Source organism: Heloderma suspectum, chromosome 4 (assembly GCF_057233095.1).
Source record: "Heloderma suspectum isolate Gila_16-S chromosome 4, 16-S_ref, whole genome shotgun sequence".
Lineage (NCBI taxonomy): Eukaryota > Metazoa > Chordata > Lepidosauria > Squamata > Helodermatidae > Heloderma > Heloderma suspectum.
In genome coordinates, this window is record NC_139461.1 from 143,637,698 (window position 1) to 143,664,480 (window position 26,783).

Genomic DNA, 26,783 nt, shown 5'->3' on the forward strand with positions numbered 1-26,783 from the left:
CACTGCAAGAAAGTGTTGCTCCTGAAGACAATGTGCCCCAGAGCCACACAATGATGGATGTGCCCTAACATAGAGTTCATCAGCGCTTTGAGCCATTTTGGACCCAAAAGAGAAGAACATCATCATGATACTGGCTTGTTGCTCTTTTTCCTGCCATCGTGTGAGATTATCTATCTATCTATCTATCTATCTATCTATCTATCTATCTCGCCTAATAGCCAATGTTCTCTGGGTGGTTCACAAAAATTTAACCACAAAGTGCTGCATAAAACAATCTAAAATATAAAAGCTTAAAACCACAATATAACAGTACAATCAGAATAAAACCTAGTAGCAATGCAGAGATTTAGAATACAGATTTAAAACACCAGAGCTAAAAGATTAAGAAGCTAAAATGCTAAAATACTGGGAGAATAAAAAGGTATTCACCTGGTGCCAGAAGAAGAACAACATAGGTGCCAGGCAAACCTCTCTAGCGAGCCCATTCCATAGCTGGGGGGCCATAGCAGAGAAGGCCCTCCTCCTGGTATCCACCAGTCTCACTTGTATTGGCAGGGGTCCCAGAGAAGGGCCTGAGGATGATCTTAGGGTCCAGGCAGGTGCATATGGGAGGAGGCAATCCTTCAGATAACTTGGCCCCAAGTCGTTTAGGGCTTTGAATGTTAATACCAGCACTTTGAATTGGGCCCAGAAATGGACTGGCAGCCAGTGCAGCTGGAAAAGTACTGCTGTAATGTGATTTCGTAGGCCAGTCCCTGTTAACAATCTTGCTGCCCTGTTTTGGACTAGCTGAAGTTTCTGGAGTGTTTTCAAAGGCAGCCCCGCATATAACACATTGCCATAATCCAGACAAGAGGTTATCAGAGCATGCATAACTGTAGCTAGGCTAACTCTGTCTAGATAAGGGTGTAGTTGGTATATCAGCCTAAGCTGATCTTCTTAGACTTTTAGCAATTTGTACTCCTCTGGATTACAAAATAGCCACCTCTAAGAAACCATTAGTGAGCCAAGCACTTGCTGGCAAAGTGAGCATAAGCCTAGCACCTGTTAGAGAAGAAAGAGTTGTCTCAGCATCCACCAGAGGCACATTCTCATGATGTGGCCCATCTGCATCCTGCTCCTGCTTGACATCTTTTGTTGCCTGAAAGCAGAGAACAAAACTCTGCTTTCACTTTCCTGAAAGTGGTGAACCAGATTCAGGTGGATTTAAATGTACCCACTGCTAGATCTGCGGCCATGTGCCAGTCCATGCTCATAGGGGCACACCAATGATCCAAATCCCACTAAATCAGACTAAAATGATTAAAGCCTGTTACCTAGATTTACCAGAAACAGCCTCCTAGCAAAATGTGCAATGTAATAAGCATAATTGTTGTGTTCCAGGTAACCATTGCTTTGAGTAAATGTTGTATCAGATTCCTTACTTAAACTATACATAAAGCTGAACTGCACCAGATGGTCAGTAGAATGCAAAGAGAAATGTGAAAAGAAGAGAAAGAGAGAGATAAAAGAAATTGAACAACTGATTGTATTGTACTTGTATTGTTAAGTATAGATGGTGAGCCTGATAGGCTCAAATGGGGGTTGTGAAGGTAGGCCCGACTAGACCTTGTAAGTAGTTTGGTTCAGGTGCCTGATGGGATTGAGAGAATGTGTATGTGTCTGACCATGAGAAGGTAATTGTAACTTGCTCATTATAAGCAAGAAATTCCTATCCACCAAAGTAAGCTCATCCCTAAAGAGAAGAGGGCAGCTGTGCTGATAAGACTGTTGCTGAGCTAAATTAGCTCTTGAGCATGTGTCGTGTATTTTCTTTGTTCTCCAACTTTCAGTCTGTATAAATTTATCCTGTTTTCTTTTTTTGGAGAGACACAGGGTCGACTGTCTCTCCCATAGCTGTGATGTGCTTTAATACATTTCTAACTGTTCAGCCTAACCTGCCTTGGATATTTCCTTAACGAAGGGAAAGCACTTATCTCCGATCAGCTGCTGACTGGAGATAAGAGTGTTTCCCTCCATGGCAGAGGGGGTAAGTCCAGGGCAAGAAACTACCAGACCAGATGGGGGAACCCCTACAGGCATTAGCATGTCCACAGGCCAGAGGTTTCCCATCTCTGGGCTATAGGGTTTGCCTGACAGAGGCTAGTGATAGGATATTGAAGTAGTTCTAACACCTCAAGTCCCTGTTGCAGTTAACTTGGATTAACTGAGCTGGGGTACAAGAGGCTAGTCTGTATAAGAAGCACAAGATGTGCCACACTGTTAGACCTGGTGGGATGAATTACTCTTGTGGCCCAGTTGTCACTTTTAATTTTGGAATGTAATTAATCTTGAAACTTATTTGAAATTTTGTCACTGTTAATTTTGAAATTTAATTAATTTTGAAACTTAATTTTGTGATCACAAAATCCAGCACCACAGGGTTAAAGCCTTCAATGTGATGAATGCAAGGCAATGAGAAAATTCATGGCTAGATATGGCCTCTAATTTAAAAGATAATTTGCATGTCACAAAGAGGCAAATTAACTCCCAGGTGACAGCTGTTTCACTGAGTTCATTCCTGGCAATGGATATTGTGCGTGTGGCGGGGAGGGACTAATCCAGTTACAAAAGGACTGAAGAAGCATGCTTCTGCCTTTGTTACCTACCTCATGTCTGTGGGAATGGGTACAACAGAAATTAAATTAAATAAACCAATACAGTATTTCCATACTGTTTGCCCTAGAAAGCTAGATAAATCGAAACTGTATTTGTGGGGAAATAATTTTTTTAATGCTGTGGCTTCCCTATAGCTATGGATATTAGATATTTTGAAAAGTTTCTTTGCACTGCTGGCACTGAGGCAACTACCAGACATGCATAAGAATCTCCGGAGGCTTATGTTGCTTTCTACAACCCTCTGTGTTGTCTTGACAGTCTGTATAATCATCAAGGATAACACATCCGTTTATGTATCTGCTCCTTCTGAAACTGGACAAATGATACTTTTAACAGCAAATTATACAGTGCTGACCGTGTTACAAGTAAATACAAGTAGTGGCTAGCATACTGTAAATGGTTACCTCTACATTCATAGTTCCACAGTCAATATGGATGGTAAGGGTATAGAATACATGAATATAACAATGCAATATTGATACGAAACTGAATTAATGTTATAGTGGATTTGCTATATGTTTATATTGTATATTAAGCTCTTATTTGTGCTTTATCAGTCATCTCTATGCAAATACAAAATCTGACTGGGGAAAAAGAGAACCCTGAATATCTAGGTGGTGGCATGAAGCAGTAGCAACATCCTCAGGCCACTTTTTGCTAGCTGACATGGAGCCCAAATGGCAGTGGTGCAGCTAGGTAATTTTAGTCCCTAGTGTCAGGGCCCAGCTTCGGTACTGCAGTGGGCCTTGTAGGTTATAGCCAGGATTTGATTGGAAGTAGCCTGGAAGGGTTTGGGCCAATTCAGCCTCTGGAATGTCAGAGTCTGTGTGAACTCATCTCTGCCGGTGTTCTCAGCGCAGAGCCAGGGGGAGTCACCCGACTCCCTGTCCACCTGCTGGTCTGGCCTTGGCAGGCAGGGAGGCTGGGAGCTGTCCATGAGAACCTGACAGAGGTGGGGTGAGGTTTGCAGAAGGGTTGCCCAGGTTGATGTGTCACTGCTGGAGGGCTGAGCAGTGACGCCCTGTTCAAACAGGGGCCTTGCTGAAAGGCTAAAGGCCCTTGTCTGTTGAGGGATCTGGCGGGGGTGTGCTATAGTCACTCCTTCCCTTTTAAGCTGATGCGAAGGCGAAGAGCCTTTGCTAGGAACATCTTGTCATCATTGTCTGAAGCCTCCTCTGTTTGGATCCATCATCATCTGGGCTTTTGGAGGCACTCTGCATATGGACCAGAACTTTGGATTGTTAAGGACTTCCTATGAAAAGTACTGTGAGGCTTCTCATAGACTTCAACTCTCGTGGCTGTGGATTGTGTGCCTGTGTTTGTAGTCAGCTCGGTTTTTGGCAGGCTGGGTTTGATCTATGACTTTTGGACTTCCCTCTGCCACAACTCATGCAGCATGGAGTTGCCAATGCGAACGTGGTAGCCTGGAACTCTTTGTGTGTGTGGGTATGCCCTTGCCTTGATCTTGATGGGCCTTGACCATGTAGCCTGGAGTTATCAACAAAAGATTCAAAGTTGAACTCTATTGGTGTGGGTTCTTTAGGCCTTTCAAGAAGTTATTATTTGATTGCCTGATGGGTTCATTCCAGGAATCATTCCCTTTTCATGTCTGGGGTTGGAACCCCATGAAAGGATTGTCTGGGTTAGGTACCCAAGAATCCAGAGTCCCTTCCCTAGTGTTCAGAACCATGGAGATGGCAACGGAGAAACCACATTGATGAGGATCTTTCTCAGTCACAGTAGTAGTGTTTAGCTTTGGACTGTTCTGGAATTACATAGAGCCTATAGCTACTGACCATCAGCTATATGATTTCTGAAGAGTGTAACCATAAACCTTTTGCCGTGGGATTCTCTGCAATAAAGAAATCTCACTAATTTGGGTGCCCAGTGCCAGATTGCCTGAGCATGTGTGCTGGGGAGATCGGGAAAACCTGACACCTAGACGGGGAGAGCAATCCCAAGGTCCCTGGGTAAGTGTCCGAGGGACCACAGAATGGCTCAGATTCCCCCCTCCGATGTGCTCTGTCCCCAACTCCTTACAGCCTGCGTGAAGAGAACTGCACTGGCTGCCTCTCCAAGGTTGGAAAATCGACCTCAGAAAGGGGGAAACGTTCCAGTGGGTGGGGAGGGGAGGAGACCGAAGTGGCCAGTAGACCATTTATCCTGAGCCTCCTTCAGCCTTCTTCCCTCCTCCTCCAAAGTGGCCTCACTAGACGGGCTAAAAAGCCTGTCTAGCAAAAAAAAAAAAAAGATCAGAGGACAGCAAGGCAAAGACTGCCTCCACCGCCCCACCCGCCTTGTCAGCTTCAGCCCGGCAGGGCATCAGTTGTGAAGCGCAAATAACATTGCTCTCCCTCGCCTGCCCTGCCCTGCCCCATCCATTCCATGTTCTATAACTGCTTCTACATTCCTGACATGTTAGAGCAAAGCAAAATTCCTTTTTCCCAAGCCTGATAAAAAAGAATAGCACCAGGGAAACAGCTGCACCATTCAGACACCAATTCCTAGCTTCATCTATCCCGCCTCTCACGATGCCACATCAAACAGATTGCTTCACCCCGCTGCATGGCAGGTCTATCTTGGTTTACATAATTTGGTAACTGGAGGATTTTAAACACAGCTAAAAGGAAACTGTCTAGGATGTTTTTGTTTCAACCTCTGTCTCAGATGTGGGCAACCTGTGGCCTGCCTGTGACCCTCGGCAGCTCTCTGTGCAGCCTGCAGAGCCCCAGGAGCCCCACCTACTATTCTCCACAGCCCAGCTGATCCTTAATTCCAGTGGAGGCATCAGATCTCGCATCTGATCAGAGCTGGCAGAAGGAGTGAGCTAGATGATCTGGTCTCCGAATATACAAAGGTGTATAGCTGGAAGAGGAAAGCCCCTCTTCCACATAGTTCTCTTGCTTATTTAAGGGAGATGGTGAAACACCAGTGGAGCATTTCCTGCTTTTGCGCTTCTGGTGTGTTACAAAGCACCCAAAATTCTATTGTTGGGGGGGAAGAAAGGGGCTGTATCTGGAAGAGGGCTGGTTCTCTTGCTCTTGGAGAAAAGCAGAACAACAAGTTCCACTAAGTGAAACTGTGTAAGTGATTTCTTGCAAACAACTTTCTGGCCAGTCCTTACGCTCTGATTGCCTGCATTCCTCTATATTAGCACTTGCAAATTTCAGATCTTGTCTCAGGGACAATAGAACAGGGACCATAGAAGCCCCATCAAGAAATATGTTAAGCTGATTTCTAATCTTCCCGTTTAAGCCAGGTGGAAGGAAAATTATTGGCCAGTTTACTTTCGGTAAATGTTTAAAGTATTTTTAACACCTTTCAAGCTGTGAGACCCTGAAATCCCCCAATATTGTGTCAGGACAGAATTAAAAGAAGGAGAAGAGGCAACTTTTTCCTCAAAAGAGAGAAAAAGGATAAAGTTGGTTATGCCAACCCTACACAACCTTTTTGACAGTTCAGTGAAGCCCCTTTGTTTAAGACAATCACCAAAATCCCCTTCACTATCTTTCTTACTTGGATCTGTGATAGCCGGAGATATTACCCATCAACTCCCCACCCCCCATTCCTCACATCAGGAAGGAGAAGCCAGTGACAAGGTTTGTACAATCACTGCAGCCCACTGTGGCTTACCTAAGCCATGGTGGGTTGCAGCTAGGAGAAATGGGGGAGAAATCCTCCACGGACCCCAGTGAGGCCGGATTCAAAAGAATCTGGCCCCCCGGAGTCCGTGGAGGATCGGAAGACTTACCTCCGCCTCCATAAGGAATCCTCGCTGGCCGGATCCTCCCTGCTGGCCAGCTCCGAAGTGAATGGCTGCATTTAACTTAAATAAGGCCTTTACGGCTGCAAATGGTGTCCCGGATGCCATTTGCGGCCGCAGTCAATCCGGCCCATCAGCAATACGGCAACGGTGGCCATATTGCTGGCACTTCGGAGCTGGCTGGAGGCCCCACGGACTTGCCGCAGGGTGGAACCAGCCGGCGAGGATTCCGGGGGGAGGGACGGATCGCCTCCCCACCACGGACCCCCACGGAGTCCAGGTAAGGGAGTTTCGTACACCCCTAGTTGCAGCATGTGCTGGCAGCCATTCTGAATATTCAAGCCTTGGCGGGCAGTTGCCATGGCTTATCGTGTTGTGTGAACCTGGTGAGGAAGGCTTATATGAGGATTAAACAACCCTCGCATAGGGTTTTAGGGTTAGGCAAGGGTTTAAGCCTCACATAAGCCACCCTTGCTGGGTTTGCACAACACAATAAGTCATTGTGCCTGCCTGCCTTGTCCTAAATATTCAAAAGGGTGACCAGCATGTTCCGCAACAAACCGTGGCTTAAATAAGCCACGGTTCATTGCGGAACATGCTGGGCACCCTTTTAAATAGGCCACGGTGGGCGACAGCAATTGTGCACACCAGCCCACTGTCGGCTTCTCTTTTCACTGTCTGACACCTAAAAATCCATTTTCCAACATTTGATGAGCAATCTCAAAGTGAGAACTCATTTTGTTTTTATTTTAATTACTAAATCCTGAGAGGAGGGATAAAAAAAAGAGCACCCAGATCCCTGGATTTTGCAGAAGAGTTTTCTCCATCCAGGAAGACTCCTCACACTTACTGCTGAGAAGAGAAACCCCCCTTCTTTCTCTCTGTCTCCCCTTCTTTTTCCAGAAGAGGCTCAACAGAGCTTCCGACACTCACAAGTCAGCAGGTAAATCTTTGCATTAATTTTTATTTTCCTTAACATAAGCCAACAGATTTTTTCTCTGTTTTTCCTAATATTAACCCCATCCCCAGCTCCAAATCCCTTGGCTTTGGAGCTCCCTATTGTTGTTTTTAAGCCTCTCCATTCACTTTTTTCCTAAACTCCTGCATTTGCTCTTCTCTGCCCACTCCAAAGGCCCAACTACATGGGGCTTTTACTTGGGTTCTACTCCACCTCCAAGTCAATCATGTCAGATGACGCATGCTGCTCCCCATAGCTTGCATGGCGTTTCTTGCCCTAAATCTGGGTTTTTTCAAACTCATTTTGTGTCGGATTTTCCCGTCACAGCAGCTTCAGTGCTGTTCGGGAGCCCGTGTGAACTCAGCTGGCTTCAGTGTGGGCTGGTGGAAGGGAAAGTTGTGTGGGGTGGCGGCGTGGGGAGAGCAGAGAGGTAAACATGTCTATCTGGAAGTCACTCATTGCCTTCAGTTCCACTTTGCTGGGTACAGGAGCAGCCCTGCTGCTTTGAAACTGCTGTTGCAGATGTGGGCTCAGTCACTACCTCTCACTTTAAGTGCGGGAGTGGGGAAGGGAACCAGCCCTGCCATTTTGAAACTGTGCAGCTATGAAGGAGCACAGCTAAGGAACGGTGGATGCCTGTTCATTTGCAGCTGCGTAGCTCAGAAAGGGTGGATGCCAGGGCAGATAATTTTCATGAACGTGTACTTGGAAGCACTTCATTGAGCCCATGTGGAAGCAGGGGGAAACATGTTGATTGGGCAGTTAACATACATCAAAGACAACGCGGTGCTCACTTTCCCTCCTTGCTGGCCCCGCGCTTTCTGCTCTCAGCGCCTCTTGCACTCCCACTCATTCTGCTCAGTCTCTGGATGGCAGCAGCTGCCTGCCTGCCTGATAAATGTGTGTGTGGGGAGGGGTATGTGTGGCTTGTCATGAACATCCACTCATAAGCATGTCCTCCACTGCACTTTGCTGAACACGTGAGGGAGGAAGGGAGGAGGAGCAAACCTGCACTCATTGTCTGCCCCGCACCTACACAACTGATGACGTTCATTTCTACTCACCCACCCCACCCCAACTAATGCGGCTTCAGTTTCCGTTTGCTCCGCAAAAGAGGAGGAATACAGTGCTGCGTATACCGTGGAAAGAGCTAATTCGTTTCTGTGCAAATGTGTATTTTGACCAAATTGCTTCACAAAGCATTTCCATTCTGATTGACCTCAAAACATTCTCAGAATTCTCCCAAACCCATTTCTCCATCATTCAAATTATCCCAGACTGGAACTTCTTCCCTGCCTCCTTTCTTCCCCTTTCTCCATAATTAGCCACACACACACACACACACACACTTTGCTAAAAAGGTGCTCATGACCACATATTTTGTACTGGCATTTGGCCCCCTCTTCAAGGGCTAGCTTTAATTTAAATGCCAGCTGCTGTCCTTTGGCTCAATGGTTGAAGTAAACTGTTCTCTTTAAAATGCCACAGTTCCACCCCCCCTTTTTGAACACACATACACACATCTACACACAATTTTCTATGTATCCCATTGTACCTAGTTTTATTACTGATTTGTAGATGCTTGTGATCTTTTAACTTCTCAGTTTTGATGTACAGCATGTTCTAATTCCCCTTATGTGTGAGTTTAATTCATTTTAAATTCTTCTTCAATAAAACAAATAATTGCTTTCAAGGACCTTGCCTGTGGTCTCTGAATCTTCCAATTTTGGGGTATCAGGTTTTCCTAAGCACCCAGAGTTCAGTGCCAAAAGATCCCTCACGCTTGTGCTTGATTGACATGTATGTAATATGCATGTACATGGAAATGAAAGCATACTTCTTAACAGGTGCTTCTTTGCGCTGCTATGAGAAGTGTCCCAATTCTGTGATGCTTTTTATGCGCCTTCATGTGGTGAGTCTAAAGTTTCCCCTGGGCATCTGCAAATTTGTTATCCCTTAATCTCCCTTTCCACTAGTTGTAGAACCCACATCATAGATTCAGATTCCACATCTTTGCTTGACCAGTGAGGGCCCAGGAGGGATTGCTCTGGGGACTTCATCAATGCAGTCACAGAAGATTCAGATCTCTTGCTTGCTGTTGTACTGATTGGCAGCAGGACCATTGCAGGTATTAAAAACTGGCAGCCACGGGTGACTTAGTGTTGCTGGATGCCATTTTCTAAAGAGCAAAGAAACACGGAGGCCAGGTCACTGCAGCTGAGAGCTTGCTTTTTTTACCCTTCTAGCCCCATGTAGGAGGGAGAAAGGTCTGGGCTGTCCTTCTGTGCAGAGGCCACATGGATGACAAAGTGTAGGAACTATTTGGCATTCCAAAACAAAGGACTTCACATAGCATGAAAGTTCTCCTCCCAGTCCAGTCCCTATGAGCCTTTCTACACGAGACATTGTACGCTCGTGATTCCTCACTCATGGTAGTTTGTGCTTTACATGACACTGTCATCCTCCAGGGCCTCTCCCGTGCTTTGCAACCATTATAGCATTTCTTTTTTCTAAGGAAGAAAGTCTGGTATTTCTGTGAATGGCGGCATGAAACCCTGGTGTATCTGTGCAATTCTGCTATACCACAGTGCCACTTAAGTGATTGTGTAATGGAACATATAGAAATGCAGAGAAAGAAAATCCCTGGGGAAAAAAACATGTGTAAAGGAGCCGATCTTAATCCCACAAAGAATCTAGAAGCAGAACCCTCAGTAAAATGGCAGGTTAAAAGCCTCATGTAGAAAAGCCACATGTCTAAAAAAGCTGTATGAAGGCAACAGGAAGGGAAGAAATAAAGGAAGCATTTTTATTTTTTTTTACAAAATCCTTTAAATCACAGACCTCTTCTGAACAGAGGTCTGCCTGAACAGTAGCTCTACTAACCAGGCAGGGCTTGGTATTATTGCGCTTAGCTACAACCAAAAGGATGTGCTTCCCTAAAATGAAGACAGCTCCAATAATAACTGAATCAAGACAGATGATTTCATATATAAAATGTAACTTGTCCTACCTATAGAGACTGGTGATCAGTCCTTCCCTCCAACGAGAACAAAGATTATTAAGGAGACGCTCATGCTGCCCAAATAAACAGATGTAGTTGGAGACAGGAATTTGCTTCTTTGAAAAACAGGTAATGGTTTCTATCATACTGTACTGGTTGACATGTATTCTGAAGTAATTCCCCTTTACAGCATCTCCTGTTGTGATTGCCATCCCCTATGATAAATCAAGAAAACTGTTGTGACAGCTGACAGGGAAAAACAAAGCTAGACAGCATATAGCTAAAGAGAGATTAGCTAGTCCTGAGGTGTTTTACATAAATGCCATTGTATATCTAGAAAGCAATTATGTACAAAGGCCATAGTCTAAGGGACTTGTTATTAGATGCAAGACTAGTTTCAGTCAAATGTTGTCTGTGCTTTTTACTGAAGAGGACTTCCACAAGTGGCACCAAGGGGCCTTGAGTAGGGCTGCCATCTTTACCTCAGCACATACAGAAGCTCAACTGGCAAAGTTTTCTCCACTGCTGCATCTCCATGCCAGGAAAAGCTGTACCTTTTGTATTTCTGCCTTTCTTGCAGCTGTGAATTTTGTAGAAAACTTGCTAGCCAAGAAGGAGGTAACCTAGGCTTTTAGTTTCTATGTTCAGAGGTTGAAAACAATGTGAAAAAATACCTCATCCTCAAGTTGTCATAAGGGGAACATTTTGCTCCACCACAGATGATGTGATGTTTACATGTATGAGTTTTCTAGCAAACAGAAAACTGTAATACCCCAAAGACAGTTGTAATATTAAATCACATTGGCCTGTTTTATATCACTCATTAATTTTTAATACTTACATAATTAGGCTGTGCTTCTTGTACATCCAAGCGAGTGGGAATTCCAGGTTTAAAAATGTGCACATAATTATATTTTTCAGGTAGAACACCACCTATCAGAAACAAAGAGATATGTTACCAAGGTCTGTATTGGTGCAGCCAGCATATCTGACAGCTAATCTGATAACTGTCGAAGATTAAAATTCCCCCTTTTGATATTTTTAAAACAATCCCATAGTGACTGGAAGAAGAACAGGTGGCATCTTGCTGCTATTTGATAGATTTTATAGGTTCCTCCCAGTTCCACAGTTAAACTGAAGCAGTTCTATTGACATCAGTTGAAATTATCAAGAAGTGCAAAAGAGAGAACAAGGAAAGTAGTCTTGTTTTCTGTAAACACCAGGACTAGGAAAATCAGAATGATGGGATGAGAAGTAATATTCAGGCCCTGTCCAATGTGAATGCCCCTGCACCCTGTTAGAATAGGTGTAATAAAAACCCAACACCTGCTATTTTTTCCCCCCCCCCCCGAGAAAAGTAGCTTTGAGAGAAGTGATGTAGAGTGGAAAAGTTGGAGGGGAGGCTTAACCCTTTTCTTGCCTTTCATTTTTCCATTGAAATTCTTCTCCCCTGCCCCAACAAGCCATTTCCCCCATGTGGGGTTTCAGTTGCATATTTACCCTCACAAACATGTGTCTGGAACCTGGTGAGGGGAAAGTGGAAGGAAAGAGGAGATCAAGGGTGAAAGTGACAAGAAGGGGAAATATTAAGTGCCTCCTCTGCCACTCCTCTGATCAAAATTGGGAGTGCTGTGGGAGCATGTCCTTGTAAGGCAAAGAGGTTGTAGCAGGCAGCAGCACGACTAGGCTCCTCCAAGTAAATAGCTCCATTCTGAGAGTGACAACAGTACCTCATGCAGTGCACGCCTTCCCCATAGCCTATCTCTACTCCCCAGTTCCCTGCAACACGGGCAAATGAGGTGTAGCCAGGGCAGGGCAGTAAATTAAACCTGGGGTAGGGGGTGGACTGAGCTCAGTTGAGAATGGCTGCAATGCAAATAGAAGAATATGGCAGTGGAAGGGGCAGTGTCTCTAGCACGCCCAGCCAGGCAGCACTGCAGCCTGTTAGGCCTTTGGTTTGGTAGCCTGCAGGAGCGCCTGCCTCATAAAGCATCCATCACTGACTGTGACTATGGAAATCACTGGCTTCTCATTCTGTTCCACCTGGCATAAGCCCCTGGGTGAGTTCACTTTAATTTAAAGTGAATGGATTAGTTGTTTTCTAGCCCACAGGTGAGGTGAGGCAGGGGGAGAACACAGGAATTTCACCCATCTGGAAGCGGGGGGCGTTGCTTGAAAGAACCATCCCTAAAAGTCCTGGAATCACAAGGGAAGATGCACTCCTTATGTACACTGGCTTTTTGTGGCTTAACCCCCACCCCAACCCCACCTGTAAACATGCATAAGATTGGGCTGTTCATGTTGGTTTGTGAAAGCACCTTAAAACCTTATGCTTTCACCCACACAGGTTTGGCATGTGCTGAAAAAAAACATAAAGGAAAGGGAGAGATGGCTGTCCCATTATGAGGAGAGCCATTCCAAATTTCATCCATGCTCATGGGCATCCACAGGAAGGGGCAAGGAAGGGCTATTGACTCCCTGGGGATGGGGCATAGTCTCCAGATTCCCAGCTTTCTTTTCTTTTTTTAAAGCAAGTCTTTAGCTCTTGTAGAACCCAAGATATGAGGCAAAATATGCAGCCACTATTTTGGCTATTTATTTTGTGAGAAACTAGCTGGCTCCTACCTTTTAGTGTTGTTAGTCAATGCATGAAGCCACAGCAATGGTTAACTCATCCACTATCTGGGTGTGTTAACCCTTCTGGGTGTGTTAAGCCTTTTGGGTGGTCTACCCTGTTAGGAAGTAATTGCCCCCTCATAAAAAATAATTTAGAATCCAGGAGTTTCCTATAGCTGGGTTTGGACAGTAGAGTGTCTACCAAAAAAAGAAAAGAAAAAAGGTAGCAGCAAAGATAGGAGGCCATGATCTTTCTAACACAGGTTCTTCTTAATATTTCTGAGTTTATAAACATTTAAAAAATACATCGACAATGTGTGCAGATAAAGTTCTTCATTATAATATCCATATTGCAGGAGGCAGGGCTGTGGCTGAGACAGTGTGGGTTACACTAGTCCTGCAAAGTAGTCCAGTGTTGTTATTCTTATTTTGTGGAGGGTGTGTGTGACAACTCTGCCATGTAGTCCAGTGTTGTTAGTGTTTTAGGGAAATGCAAACGGGGCTGTGAATTTGATTGTAGCAACAGTGCAATTTATTAAGGATTAAAATGGGTTGTTGTGATACATATATCAGGTTCTTTAAGAGAACCCGCCATTTTTAGCTCTTGCGGGAGGCCCAAGTGGAACCTCTCCCCATCTCAATCTTAGTGTTTGCCTTGGAGCTGAGACAGTGTGCTATGCAGCTCCATAGTGTTTTCTCATGTATTGTAGAAATAAAGAAAGCTCTTGTGAAGGTACCTGACTCTACTGTTGCCTGCAGAGCAGAGCCTAGCAGTGGGTTGCAAGCTGACAGTGGCTCTCTTCACACCTGGTATTTTATCCCACTACAAACTGGTCCTTTGGATTCCAGATCCATTATGGGATTTAGACTGGCCCTGTATTCAGGCATCTCTCATTGTGCGTCCCTCCACTCTATACCTTTTCATGGCTGGGAGGAGCTGCATGGAACAATCGGAACAGAAGGGGGCTGCTGGTCCCATGCCCCCTCCCCTCCCCTGGTCATTGGTTCCTGTAACATGATTGATGGCTCTGCCCCATCCCTCCACTCCTCCACAGCAGGAGGGAAGTCGGAAGCCCTTCTACTGACCGGGATAGTGGGCTATGGGAGCTGGTCCCTGCCCCCCTCCTTCCTCTGACTTTGTGGCGAGGGAGAGAGAGTCTTCTCAGTGGCTTACCCCGAGGTTGCTGGCGCTGCTAGTCTTTCTCTGCTAAATATGTCAGTGTGTGATGGAATTAAATGCAGTACATTGCTTGCACTACTGAGTTTGAAGGGTATCCTGATTTCCGGGTTCCCAGCTACAGAAGTAAGAAATCCACAAACGGACTTGTATACAGTCAATGCACCAAGCCATCCCTAGCAGCCACCCCGCAGGTGACCACTTCACGGGGGACACCTTCATTAGACCTGGCTTGCTCCCCATGCTGTTGTTGCTCTTTCCCCTTATTCTGGCTTCCCAATGACCCTGCAAGGTGGGCTAGGAGAAGAGATGGCTTTCTCCCCACTCCTGGTGCTGTTGTTGCTCTTCCCCCTTATTCTGGCTTCCCAATGACTCTGCAAGGTGGGCTAGGAGAAGAGATAGTGGCTGGCTAGGTGGAGGGAGTACTATGGAAAACCAGCTCAGCATTAGTGACATATCTAAAATAACACAAAAAGGAAACCATTAAAATGACCATTCCAAGCTCTGCGTGATGAATTTATTCAGGGGAGGAGAAAATGCACTTTTAATACCCATTGAAATCCTAACTATCAAGCCTTTCTCCTGCATGGCTGAGAAGAGAGACTCCCCCATCCACCCTGGGAGGAAAAAAGCCCATCAATCTGGTGAGCAAAAGGGAGAAGGAGCAGTCAGTGAAGTCAATGGGAAGGGGAGGTTCAAAGTAAAAGCACTGAAGGGAATGGGAGACCTTAAGACTGCTACTCTGAGTAGACTTACAATGCACTCCTATGCATGCCTACTCAGAAGCAAGCCACACAGATTTCAATGGCACTTACTCCCAGGAAAGGAAAGACTTACAGCCAATGAGTTTACTCAGAAGTAAGCATTGCTGTGTTCAGGGGGATCTCAGAGAGGCATTTGGGATGGTTAACCACTTTACAGTTCAAGCAGCTGTAGTGGAATGCGAGAGAGGCAGACACAGTCACTGGAAGCGATCAGTGAGCTGCCCACCTCCCACTGATTTGTTGAGATGACAATGTTATTCAACACCGCCCAGCAACACCCCCTAGCACACGTCCACAGAAAGCGAGACAAAGAGCTAAAGGGGAAATACACAGAGGAGAAATGGCTCTTTCAATCACAAGCACAATGGCTGGTTTTCCCCATTCTCAGATAACACGGGAAGAGGGAGGGGAAGTTGTGAGATAGCAGCAGGAGAACAGCAGTGTTGTTTAAAGCTCCCTCAAAAACCAGTGATTAAAGAAGAATGAACCTGCTAAAAAGCAAGGTGTGAAGAGAGCCCAGGTCATCCCCCCCCCCAAATATTAACCATGCCCTTCAACCTTGTAATGGCCTTTGGCCTAAAGGGAGTCATGAAAATAACAGAGGGTTTCAGCTGTAGGAGGAAAGACATTGTCTAGACACTAGGTTTACCCACTGAGAAACAACAGAGAAACAGATGTGGTATCCAAAGTTCTCAGAGGCTAGATCAACCTATTTTGGTAGACCTGGTGACCAGGTCATATTGCTGCTCAGTCACCAGATCTACCAGAAATGGTAGATCTGTTGTCTGACGTTATCGGGGGTTTTAAAAAAATGTGCCACCATACACAAGATGTACAGTTTGAGGAAAAATATGCAATTCTAGAAGAACATCACCATAGTTCAAAATTTATTTATTTATTTATTTATTAAATTTATTAATCGCCCATCTGACTGGTCACCCAGCCACTCTGGGCGATGTACAACCCACCATAAAACAATTTAAAACAATAAAATTTTACCATAATTTTTTTTTTTTTAAATACCCTAACCCACCCCAAATGCCTGCCTGAACAACCACGTTTTTAATGCACAACGGAAGCTCATTAAAGAGGGGGCATGACAGAGTTCCCTAGGGAGGGAGTTCCACAGAGTGGGGGCCACCACAGAGAAGGCCCTCTCCCTCGTCCCCACCAGTCTAGCTGTCCTGGCTGATGGGACAGAGAGAAGGCCATCTGAGGCTGATCTTGTTAAGCGGCCTGTCTGGTGTTGCTGGAGGCGCTCCTTAAGATAGGATTCAATTTTATTGAATAAAATTCAAGCCATGCAAAAGTTGTATTGTTAGCTGATGTAAAAAGTGGCTGATAACAATGTGAAAAGTAAAGTGAGTAGTCCAGGCTCCTCTAGAATCCTAAAACCTGATCAAGCATGCCCATTTCTTCTTCCACTGCTAAAGACACTCTCCACAGACTCTGCTGCTACTCTCTAGAGCGGGCTTCCCCAAGGGATGGTGCCCTTCAGATGTTTTAGACTTCAACTCTAATCAGTCCCAGCCAACATGGCCAATGGTGCAGAATGCTGGGGCTGCATTCCAAAACATCTGGAGGACACCAGGTTGAGGAAAAGTGCTGTACAGAGTGTTCACCAGTGTTTCCAAGATGAAGAAAATCATCCTAGGGTGAGTCACGTGAAGTTGTCAATGTTATAATAAGGGAAGTAATGCTATAAAATATACAATATTTTGCAGTCTCATACTTTAGCTCATGGGGGACATGAGCCAGTGTTTTTTTATTTTATGTATTTTTCTACAAGTAAATTTGCATAAAATTCTGGAAAGTTAAAAAACCCAGTCCACAAGACTTTGGAATCCATGTGACTTAGGAAAAGCAAGTCTGCTGCAGAATCCATGGGTTGGATCCATAGAAATACAAACTCATTTGATTCTGTTGTGAATTTCTCTTATATCCCCAGACACAGGCCTTACAGCTGTATCTTGAAGAAGCTGAAATTTCCAGTCTTCAAAGGCAGTCCTAATTACTGTGCACTGTAGTAGTCCAATCTGAAGGTTAGCAGAGTGTGGATAACTATGGCCAGGATATCACTACTGAGAAGAGACTGTAGCTGGCTCACCAGCCTCAATTGATACAAAGTAGTCTCAGCTAGTGATACCAGCCGGGCCTCCAATGACATTACTGGATCCAGGAATATCCCAGCATTGGACACATCCTTTCAGGCAGGGATGGGGCACCTCCAGGGGGTCGGCTTTGGCCTGCAAGCACCCCCCCCCACCACCACCCGTAGGAATCCCAACAGTTATCTCCAATCACAAATAACAGCAGGGATGTCGGTGGTGGGGGACTCGGCTGGGCTGCTCCTCCCATGGGGATGATATGTAGCACACAAAGCTAAGGACTTGCCTGCACAGTGCCTTCCCCCACTAAGGGTCATGGTGCAGCAGAGTGTCCCTCAGCCAAGACGGTGGCTTGGGCACTCCTCCAGTAGCCAACTCAGTCAGGTGGCTTAACTGCACAAACTTTCCCCAACTGAGAAAGCCCTTGTATAGCAAAGCCAGTCTGGCCAAAGAGCCCAGCAAAGCCAGAGAGCAGGTGATCTCAGGAGTTTGACCATGCCCCCTGACAGCATCCAGCATGCAAAGGGCCTAATGAGGGGTCATTCAGTCTCCCACCGCAAAACTGTTTCCCATCCATGCTTTAAGCATAGTGCAACCCCATCCAGAACAGGTTGAACTACATCACTTGGGAGCAAGGGGGCAAGAAATGTCATTTGAACAGGTCCTCATATTGGGCAAATATGACCATGACCTTCCAGTGTAATCTCCCCATAAAATACATAGCTAAAAGGGAACCATAAGATTTAGTATAGGAAGTGATTCTATTGCCCATGTATGTAGCAATGAGGTCTGTATTAAAAACTGGTTACAGGTCAGATGTCCCTGAGAGAAAATTAAATGACACAGGAAAAAAAACAAGATTCTTCCTGAAATTAAAATGGAGGAATATTGTATTTCTAAAAGTTGTATTTTACACCCCAAAAATGGTTATTTTTTTTTCACTTCATGATATTTCATGCTGCAACAAAGTACAGAGTCTACAAAAACGCAAGATGATGATAAAGCAACATTTGTGGCTCACCTTGAATTTTGCATCCCTTGTATATAGGAATCAGCCTATCCATATCTTCCGGAGGCTCAAAAACTGGTTCCAGAGTTGGATCAAAAAGATGCAGCATGGTTGCAGCAAGTTGGAAGCCAATCTCCTTTGAGCTGAAATTGCTATGTGTCCATTCATTGGCATAGTATATATTGGAGAACTTGGTCAAAGGACCTGCAGCTCTTATGATCACATCATTGGTATGGAAGTTGGTATCTATCACAAGCCTCCCATCATAAACAAGACATGCATCATTAACTGCCTTGAAGGTCTCATAATCCACTGTCTTGTGGGTAAAGCTAAAGAATGCCTAAAAATAAGGTAAGTCATTAATCATCCTATAAAACAACATCCTGTAATACAAGTCTGTCTGGTAGAATTGTGAAATTTGCTTTATTCACAAACCAATATGTGAAACTTACAGCAATTAAACACAAACATTTGGAAACTATTATTTATTTAAGTAATGCAACAACAACAAAAAACCCTTTCTGGTTAGTCACAACTATATTCCAATAATTGGTTAATAAATAAAACCTTTATTCTTCAGAGTATTATATAATTTGTATAATATTTAGCATTGAATGCAGATTATAATACCTATTTTCCAGATTAATTTGTAAATACTTGGAAAGGAACGAAAAAGCTGCAGATTTTAAAGAGGCTTTGTACCATTTTTTTTAATGGTCAAGTATTTACTCAAGAGATAATCAAAGTTAATAGAAAACTGTGCTACCAATTCAATAATATTTCCACTTTTGAAGAGTTGCATTATGGGCCAAGTTAGATGTGCTCAGTGTTCCTTATCCAGAGAAAGTTAGTCACGCTTGAGTCCCACTGAAATGAATGGAACATTAATAACCAACTTTCTCTGCACTGGGGTCATTGTGTTTCTTCTTTCAATATTTGGCATTTGTACATGTGGTTGTAGTTTAGAATACTATAAAGCTGAGTGCCAGATACAAGAGAATGTGATGATGTGATAGCAGTAAAGATTGTGATTCAGCAAAAGAGTAACAGAAAAAGTAACACTGGGTGACTACTGCCTCTTACTTCAGAACCCTCCTCAAAACCCATCATTTCTACAAAGGCTTTGGCATTATCCTGTAGTTCCCATACCATATTAGCCAGAATATGGATGCACATTTGGATATGCATCTGAAATTCTGAATGCACATCCCATTGAAAGTTATGCAGTGTGGATGGGTAATATCTACACCCAGATCTCATTCATCTGCACTGTATTAATGTTCAATGGGGAGTGATTCCAAATGCATCTACATCCACATTCTCTCCCAACCAGTTCTATGTTGGACTGGGGTGGAAGTCTTGTCATGCAGTGCAGAAAGCAAATGCAAGCAGAACATACAAACATTTCATCCCCCTCTCAGAGCGAGGGCAAGGGAAGGGTCAGTGAATATCAAATTTCCCCTTATGGCCTGGCCCCCTGGGGCAACTCCTTAAGGATCTCTTGCCTCCTTAAGAGTCCTTCCTTCCTTCCTTCCTTCCTTCCTTCCTTCCTTCCTTCCTTTAATCCTCCCCTTCCCAGTAACGTGAGGTTTAGGCTGTAGACGTGGGGTGACAGACAGGGTTTGTCTGTCACCCCACAACAGTTTACTGGTAAATTTAAAGCTAGCAAATTACAACTAAAGGTATTTGCACAACAGAGCTGAGTGATACAAAAGGCATTAAAGAAAATAAAAGTTGCAAAACACAAGATCCTTTACCCTAGCTGTCCTTAGACTTTTCTGGGCTGCTTCTTCCTGCTCACTCATCAGACTCTGCTCTCACTTCAGGCTCTGGCTGTCTCTGCTCTTACTGGCTCTCTCACTCTCTTTATATACCCTCCTCCCTCAAAACTGAAAGTACTGCTTCAAACTTGAAAAAATGAAACTAACACTTACCAGAAGAAATGAAACTACTTCTCCCAACAAAAAACTCCAGGCCTCTAAGCCTGACCTTTTCCCTCTTTGCCTCTGTAGGCCTCAAACTTTCACAGTGACACAGTCACATAGCCAAATCTGATTAGTTACATGGTGCTGTGGGGCCATCATGTTTGTTACATGATCCCTGATATTGGCTTCTGGCTTGCAGTGCTATCCTAATGGAGTGGGGGAACAAAGTGGGGAGTCTTCCACAACTTCTAAAGCTTAGCCACCTCATGCGAGCCAGGGTAGGCAGATTTACTAGGCTTTTCTCTCCAGCAGATTGTCATTTTTCAGAATTCCAAGTATTGGAACCAATGCAAGGGAGGATTAGCTACACCAGCTCCAGGCTGGCATAGCTGAGGGGCACAATCCTGGGTGCATCTTGGGGGAATGGAGGGGCTTTGGGTTCAGTGGATCCAAAGCCAGCCCTAGAAAACCCTGCCAGCCGACAGAGTCCTCTTCACCAGTGAAGAGGCACCCTAAAACCCTTTCCACAGCCTTCTGAGTGGGTTAGGACTGCACTTTCAGTTAAGAGCCCTTTCAAGTAATTGCAAAGAAATTGTGCTAGAGGAGCAGTGGCTGCAAACAGGGACGAAAAAGAACACGCATGTGGAAAGTAATATTTTCTTCATGGACCTTCCCCTGCCTCTCAAACAGCAACCTGGTTCCAACATCATGATAAGCCAAGGACCATGTCCGAGCAGTGTGCTTGTGCATGCTGCCTGATTGTTCCTGCTGCAAGTGGGAGTGGCTAAACAATCCATGGACCTATAGTCTGTGCTCTGTTTAGGGTAATGTGCAAACCCGGACCTCTGACTTGTCTCTCTCCTAACAAGACAGAGAAATGAGGCAACTACAAACTGTGGATGATTTTTTTTGGCTTATCAGGGTAGAGTCTGCATGTCATGCTTACAACGGGAGCGAATGAGCAGCATTTACAGTCATGGTGCTCGTAAACGATAGTCTAGGGTTCTTGGTTTATTGTATCATGCGAACTCACCCAGCAACTTTTGCATCAAAACTCAACCTCATGACAATTTGGCAGAGTAATACCTTTAATTCTAATTCTGAGACAAGCTCAGTTCTCAGCAAATGGCAACATCTGTATACATTTATTGGAACATTTAAAAGCATATATCCAAAATCCAAATCAGTTATGGACAACTTAAACATTTTTGTTTGTATTTTAAAAATTAAGGAAATGTCCTTGCACACAGGTTCATTTCAACGGTTCTTGTGCAGGAGAATGTCCCTCTGGGTTGTGCCCAGTGTCCCTTCCAGCCTTATTATTCTATAGTTGTTTTCCTTTGTTTGATGGGCAAATGTAACATAGCAAAGGCATATACTTACAGAACATTGCAATTTAAATGGCTTTGTGTTAGTAGTAAAAGAGGCAGATGTGATTGGGTCTGGGTGGTTGCCATCGTTCCATTGAGCCAGCAGACTATCATGATGCACCGTCACATCAGCCTTGGCCAGTGCTTTATGGACAGCCTTTTCTATTGCATTGTTATTGAGAGAAGTAACATTGGAGTGCGATGGAGGATGCACAAGGTGTATGCGGCCGCCATTAATTCCTAATGATAAGAGGGATTCTATCGTGGTGTAAGTGTCGATTGTATTCCCATAGACAATAACATTCCCTGGGGAGGGCAAGAAAGAAAACCGGGGGGGGGGGGATTAAGACATATAATAAAAACTGTATTAGTGTAATTCAGATGATAATAATACTGAACTGATCTGTGACCCTCTTGTTGCTCTGATGCTATGAAGTAAACAATGTTACCTAGCAACAGTAGCTAAGATAATTTAGTGAAGAACTGGCAGAATACATCCCACAAAGTAGCAAGCACTTATCACAGACATAGGACATTTATTATGCCCCCAGATTTTGAAACACTTTGGTTTGAAGAACCTCTAGAAAGAAGAGCCTTTTTATCATGCCCCTCTCCCCAGCAGCCCCCTATCTTTTGTTTGGTTAGAGCATTTTCAAATAAAAATAAATTTAAAAATCCTGTAGAACAGATGAGGGAAACTGGGGGAGGGGAAGAGGTAGCTGAGCCACCAGAACTCACTCACAGGGTTGCTTTCTCATCATTCCACAACCAGGAAGGAATGCTTGCCCTGACATATCTCCCCCACCCCCCACCCCGTTTCCTCTGCTCCCCCTCAACAACAGACAGGGACCAAAATTTAAGGAGTTGGAAACTCCCTGTAGGTAAACTGAAACTCTGTCAAATAAACATACACAGGGTACAATCCAGCTACAGTTAAGCTTTTCTGACATTACATTACATAGTACACCCCAAAATATATAAGTGTCAATGGGTTATAAATATATACCACACAGATGAAAAGACTAAGATATTTATTAGAGAGCCATGGTTGGCTATATTTGAAAGTGAACATTCAGTGGCAAATCCAGGTTTGCCTTTGCACACAATATATGAAACGGTAATTAGTCCCTCTAATTTTAGTATAAGACTTTGTTTATTTATTTATAAAACTTATATCCCACCTTATTTCCAGGAGAAACTCAAAGTGGCTAACAAATAAAAAAGCATATAATATAAGCTCATTGAAATTAAAGGGATTGTAAAAGTTCCTAACTTTGGATCATGTAATGTACAAATTAGGGATGTCACCTGACTGAAGAGAGCTCAATTACCACATGGTTCAGGGTGAAATCCTATGGGTGCTAGACCGTGGTTAGACTGCCATTGGTTGGTTGCCGGGGAACTGACTCCCCACCCCCTCCTCCATCGCCTTGTAGGAACATCCCTGGGCTCCATGCTCATAACAGCAGTGCGAAGCAAGGGAAAAAGGGGCATTCCTAGGGTGGGGAGGGGCGGGGAGTGCTGAAGTGCTGGTATGACACTTCCTATGTGTCATCTAGCCTTCCCACCCCCATTCCGAGGTCCCGCAGCTAGACAGCTGAAATCGGCTGTCTAGCTGCAAATGCACGCTCTGCCTTCCTTGCATTGGATAGGTGGTCGCCTCTGAGTTTGGAGGTGGATGCCTATCCCAATAGGATCACTCCGTTGATTAGTCAATTAAGGGTGCAATCCCATGTATATTTAAACAGAAAAAAGTCCTAACACTCCCAGCATCCCCCAGCCAGCCATGCTGGGAGTTGTAGGACTTTTTTCAGTCTACACATGCATAGGATTGCACTCTAATCTGCATATGAGTAAAACATATTTCTGAAGCAAAAAGCACTTTCTCTTCATTTTTAGATGATGCATGTGTGTGTTGAAGCAGGAATCATCTTAGAAGTGGCAATTCCCTCCTGTGTGTGAGAGAAGGGGGAAAGCCTCTTCTAAGACACTACCTGCCAGATGCAGTTGTAGTACTTGTACTAAAAATACACGTTCTTTAAAAAATTACCACCTGCTGCCTGATTACATAGGGGCACCTTTTCGGTCAAAGAAAAGGTTGACTAATTTAACCAACTCATGAACTACACATAGCAGCCCTGGTACAAAGAAAGAACCTATTTTCAAGCAATATTTGGAGCATGCATTGAGCACAGCATCAGCAGTATCATGATATATTTAGCTGGGTAGTATTATTAACCCTGTTTGGATGAAACAGTGGCGTTCGGTGACGAATTGTGGAAATTTGGGGACGCATGCTGTGTGCAAGCTGCTTCATGTTTGTATTAACAACCCTCGAATGCTGCATTGTTTCCACAACATCTGAAAAGGGGCACTTGCGGTTGGTCATGAGTTGAACAACCCCAAGTTAACCCATGGCTTGTTCTTGGGTTTGGAATCATGTACTATCATGCTCAGATTATGCCTTCTGCTTTCTCCAGATGGGACCATCTTCCTCCAAGAGGTATTTGGGGAGTCACCCCTCAGACTTTAGGTCCAGTGGATTCTCAGACCTCCTTAGCAAATTAACCGAGATTTTAATTTAAATATTTATCTATAGCTGCATTATTGTCCCAGTATACTGTGTTGCCTTTTTCCAGTCTAAGCAGAAAGCAATAAAATACTCAAAGCCACTTTCAAGGACTAAGTATGACTAAGTTTTATACTCTGAACTAAATAAAAAGTCAGAAGAGCAATATTTCATTTCTTATCTATAAAATCATTTATATCTCCCTCTTCCATCCCAGAGCAGCTTACAATAAATATAAATAATAAAACAATAACTATAGGACAAAGGTATAACAACAATACAGCCATCACTAAAGAGCAACAAGGGCATGTACAACTGTGGCAAGATCAACACTGACAAATTAATATTCTGGAGTAATGAATAATGCTTACTATGTGAATAAGGAGAGAGCATTATTTGCACTTGATGGAGAGAACCGCAACTTTGTCTCGCACATCAGGAACATCCATATGTAGAGAAAGGTACTGGGTGGTATGAATGCCATTGTCTTTGAAAAGAGCTGCCAGAAATCTAAGCTGACATTTCAGAAAAAATCCAGCTACCATAACATATAGTAGCACTTCTGTATACAGAATCATAGAGGTAGGATGGAAAGGCCATCAAGTCCATTTCCCTGATGCAAAGCATATGCATCCTGTTGTTTGTCTTCACACAAGATCAACTCAGACAATCCTGAGCTCAGAATGACATAAGCAGAGTATGTGTCTTGCAGAACAAGTGGCACCAGATTGTAGAAAAGCTTGGAATGAGGGCAGAGGAAAGGGAAGAATGATTCTTACTTGATTGATCTTTTCAAAGACAATTGTATCCATACCACCCAAAACCTTTCTCTACATATGGAGGGCCAGACAAAGGGAAGATGTGACCCAAAATCTTAGGAAGGAGAAAATCCCTCATATTAAATCCCCATAGGCCAGAATTGAGACACCAGACTAAAAATAATTTTTAGATCCTTCAACCAGCGAGGTTTCTTTGCTCCAACAACTGCTCCAGGTAGACCCTATTAAAGGTGTAGAATTCTAAAGCTTTACATTTTTAATGGTGTAGATTTGGTAATAGCCCATTTCTAGCCATCCGTTCCTTCTACCCACAGTCTTCTTTAACCCACAATCACTCTTCCACTTGCATAACTCCTGTGTTTTTCAGGTAGGTTTCAATTTATTTTTACCTGACAAATGGCAAAAAATCTTAATTAGATTAAGAGAAATAATGTTTTCCCTGTGACCTCAAGAAGTCATGTTTTCAGTATATTGCAAACACTGTCATATATGCCCTCTAGATAGTAATTACAGAATAAACTCGATCAATCCAATAGTTTCCTAGTAATTTCCAAATATGCCTTAACTACATGGAAATGTGTCTGTGAGAAACATAATATTATTCTGAGAAGTTACAGGAACCATAAATTAAACCCATTATGGTTGATTTATCCTTTAATATTAGATGCTCATGTTCCAATGCTGAGAATCCTCATTCATTTCCTACAACTGGGAATACAAAACTTTCATGACCCTAGCATGACCTGAATTCTTAGGCTTGCAAAAATCACATTAAAAAGGAAGCATATTAGATGGAGCTCCAGTAGCTGTGTTTCATGATTTATGCACTGCAATTTCAATGCTATAACATTCTGACAAGCACATTTTGAATAGGGCTGCAAGCTGCATTTGGGTAAACAGAAAAATAAGTGATCCATTTTAAGACTATTATAGCAGTTTTGCTCCTTACATTCACTTACTACTAAGCTTTATTGAAAGTGAATGATAACTTACAAGTTACCAATAGAGACAGAGTTATAAAAGATGGTAACACACCATCCTGCACAGTTCTAATGGGAATCTAGTATGAATGGTAAAGTCTGGATCCTGACCCTGGAAGATAGGGGGGTGGGTATTTTCTGGATCACAAACACAATGGCTTATACCTAAAGTGCTATAGGCAAGAGTGGAAGGTGTTTCCACTGTAGCATGACAGGGGTTGCCTGATTTCCTCCCTCTGCCTGCAGCCCCTTGTGTTGCATCATATATTATTCTGGAAAGTTCCCCGAGTCTCAGGAATGGCTTTACAGGGGGCACGGCAAGGGACTGAAGTGGGAACAGAGGTGGCAAAGCCCTGGTGCCCACAAGGTTCTTTGGATTATAAACTTTCTACTGTCCATGTTTGTAGCTGGCAGATGAGAAAAGTGAGAGAAGGTTTTAAATAGACCATAATATTCTTTGAAATTTAAGGCAAAAAGAGTTCTCTCCCTGCACTCCTGAACTGGGAAAGAAGGGATGAGTGGACCCTTCCTAAAAATTTACAGTAATCTTACTGAAATTGTTTTGGAAAGCAGGGAAATTTGTGGGTGAGAAGAGTGGGGTTGGAAGAGAGAATACACAACCAGACAGCCCATTCCCAATTCCTTAGCAATAATCGAGGATGACATAACATTATGGCTTAATGGATGACATAACACTTGCTCTGCAATATCAGCTTGTTATGGCTTTCCTTTTACTGCTTTTAACCCCTAGACCAGGGGTGGGGCTTATGTTAACAGCTGATGTTGGTGCAGTTGTAATGATGAAACATGGATAATGGTGGCAGGAAGCGACTGGAGGAAGTGGTGTGCAAGAGGGAAGAGGCTGGGGGAGGGATGAGGATGATAAAAATTTTAATTAATGGAACTTCTCAGTTCATATTACCAGTCACAACAGTTTGCAAAACGTAAGCCAAATCAGCCCACTTTGGGATAAATCCAGTATATTTATGTAAGCTAAATAACAAATCCCATGTTTCTGTCTGAAACAGCCCTCTATAATAAATAAAACAGAGCTGTATGCCAAGGTCAATGGAAGGTAACAGCAAAACACATCAGCAATAGAGTGG

The 26,783-nt window shown here is 43.8% G+C and overlaps 1 protein-coding gene across 1 annotated transcript in view; it reads right to left on the minus strand.

Moving 5' to 3' along the window:
• Positions 1-26,783, minus strand: part of CFAP61 (cilia and flagella associated protein 61) — a 212,286-nt gene that overhangs the window by 38,280 nt on the left and 147,223 nt on the right. Inside the window, exons 22-25 of the mRNA XM_084850737.1 lie at positions 21,363-21,655; positions 18,067-18,394; positions 11,222-11,313; positions 10,390-10,595 (exon numbers count right to left, since the gene is read on the minus strand). Of these exons, the coding sequence (XP_084706863.1) occupies positions 10,390-10,595; positions 11,222-11,313; positions 18,067-18,394; positions 21,363-21,655 (919 nt within the window). The remainder of the gene's footprint in view (positions 1-10,389; positions 10,596-11,221; positions 11,314-18,066; positions 18,395-21,362; positions 21,656-26,783) is intronic.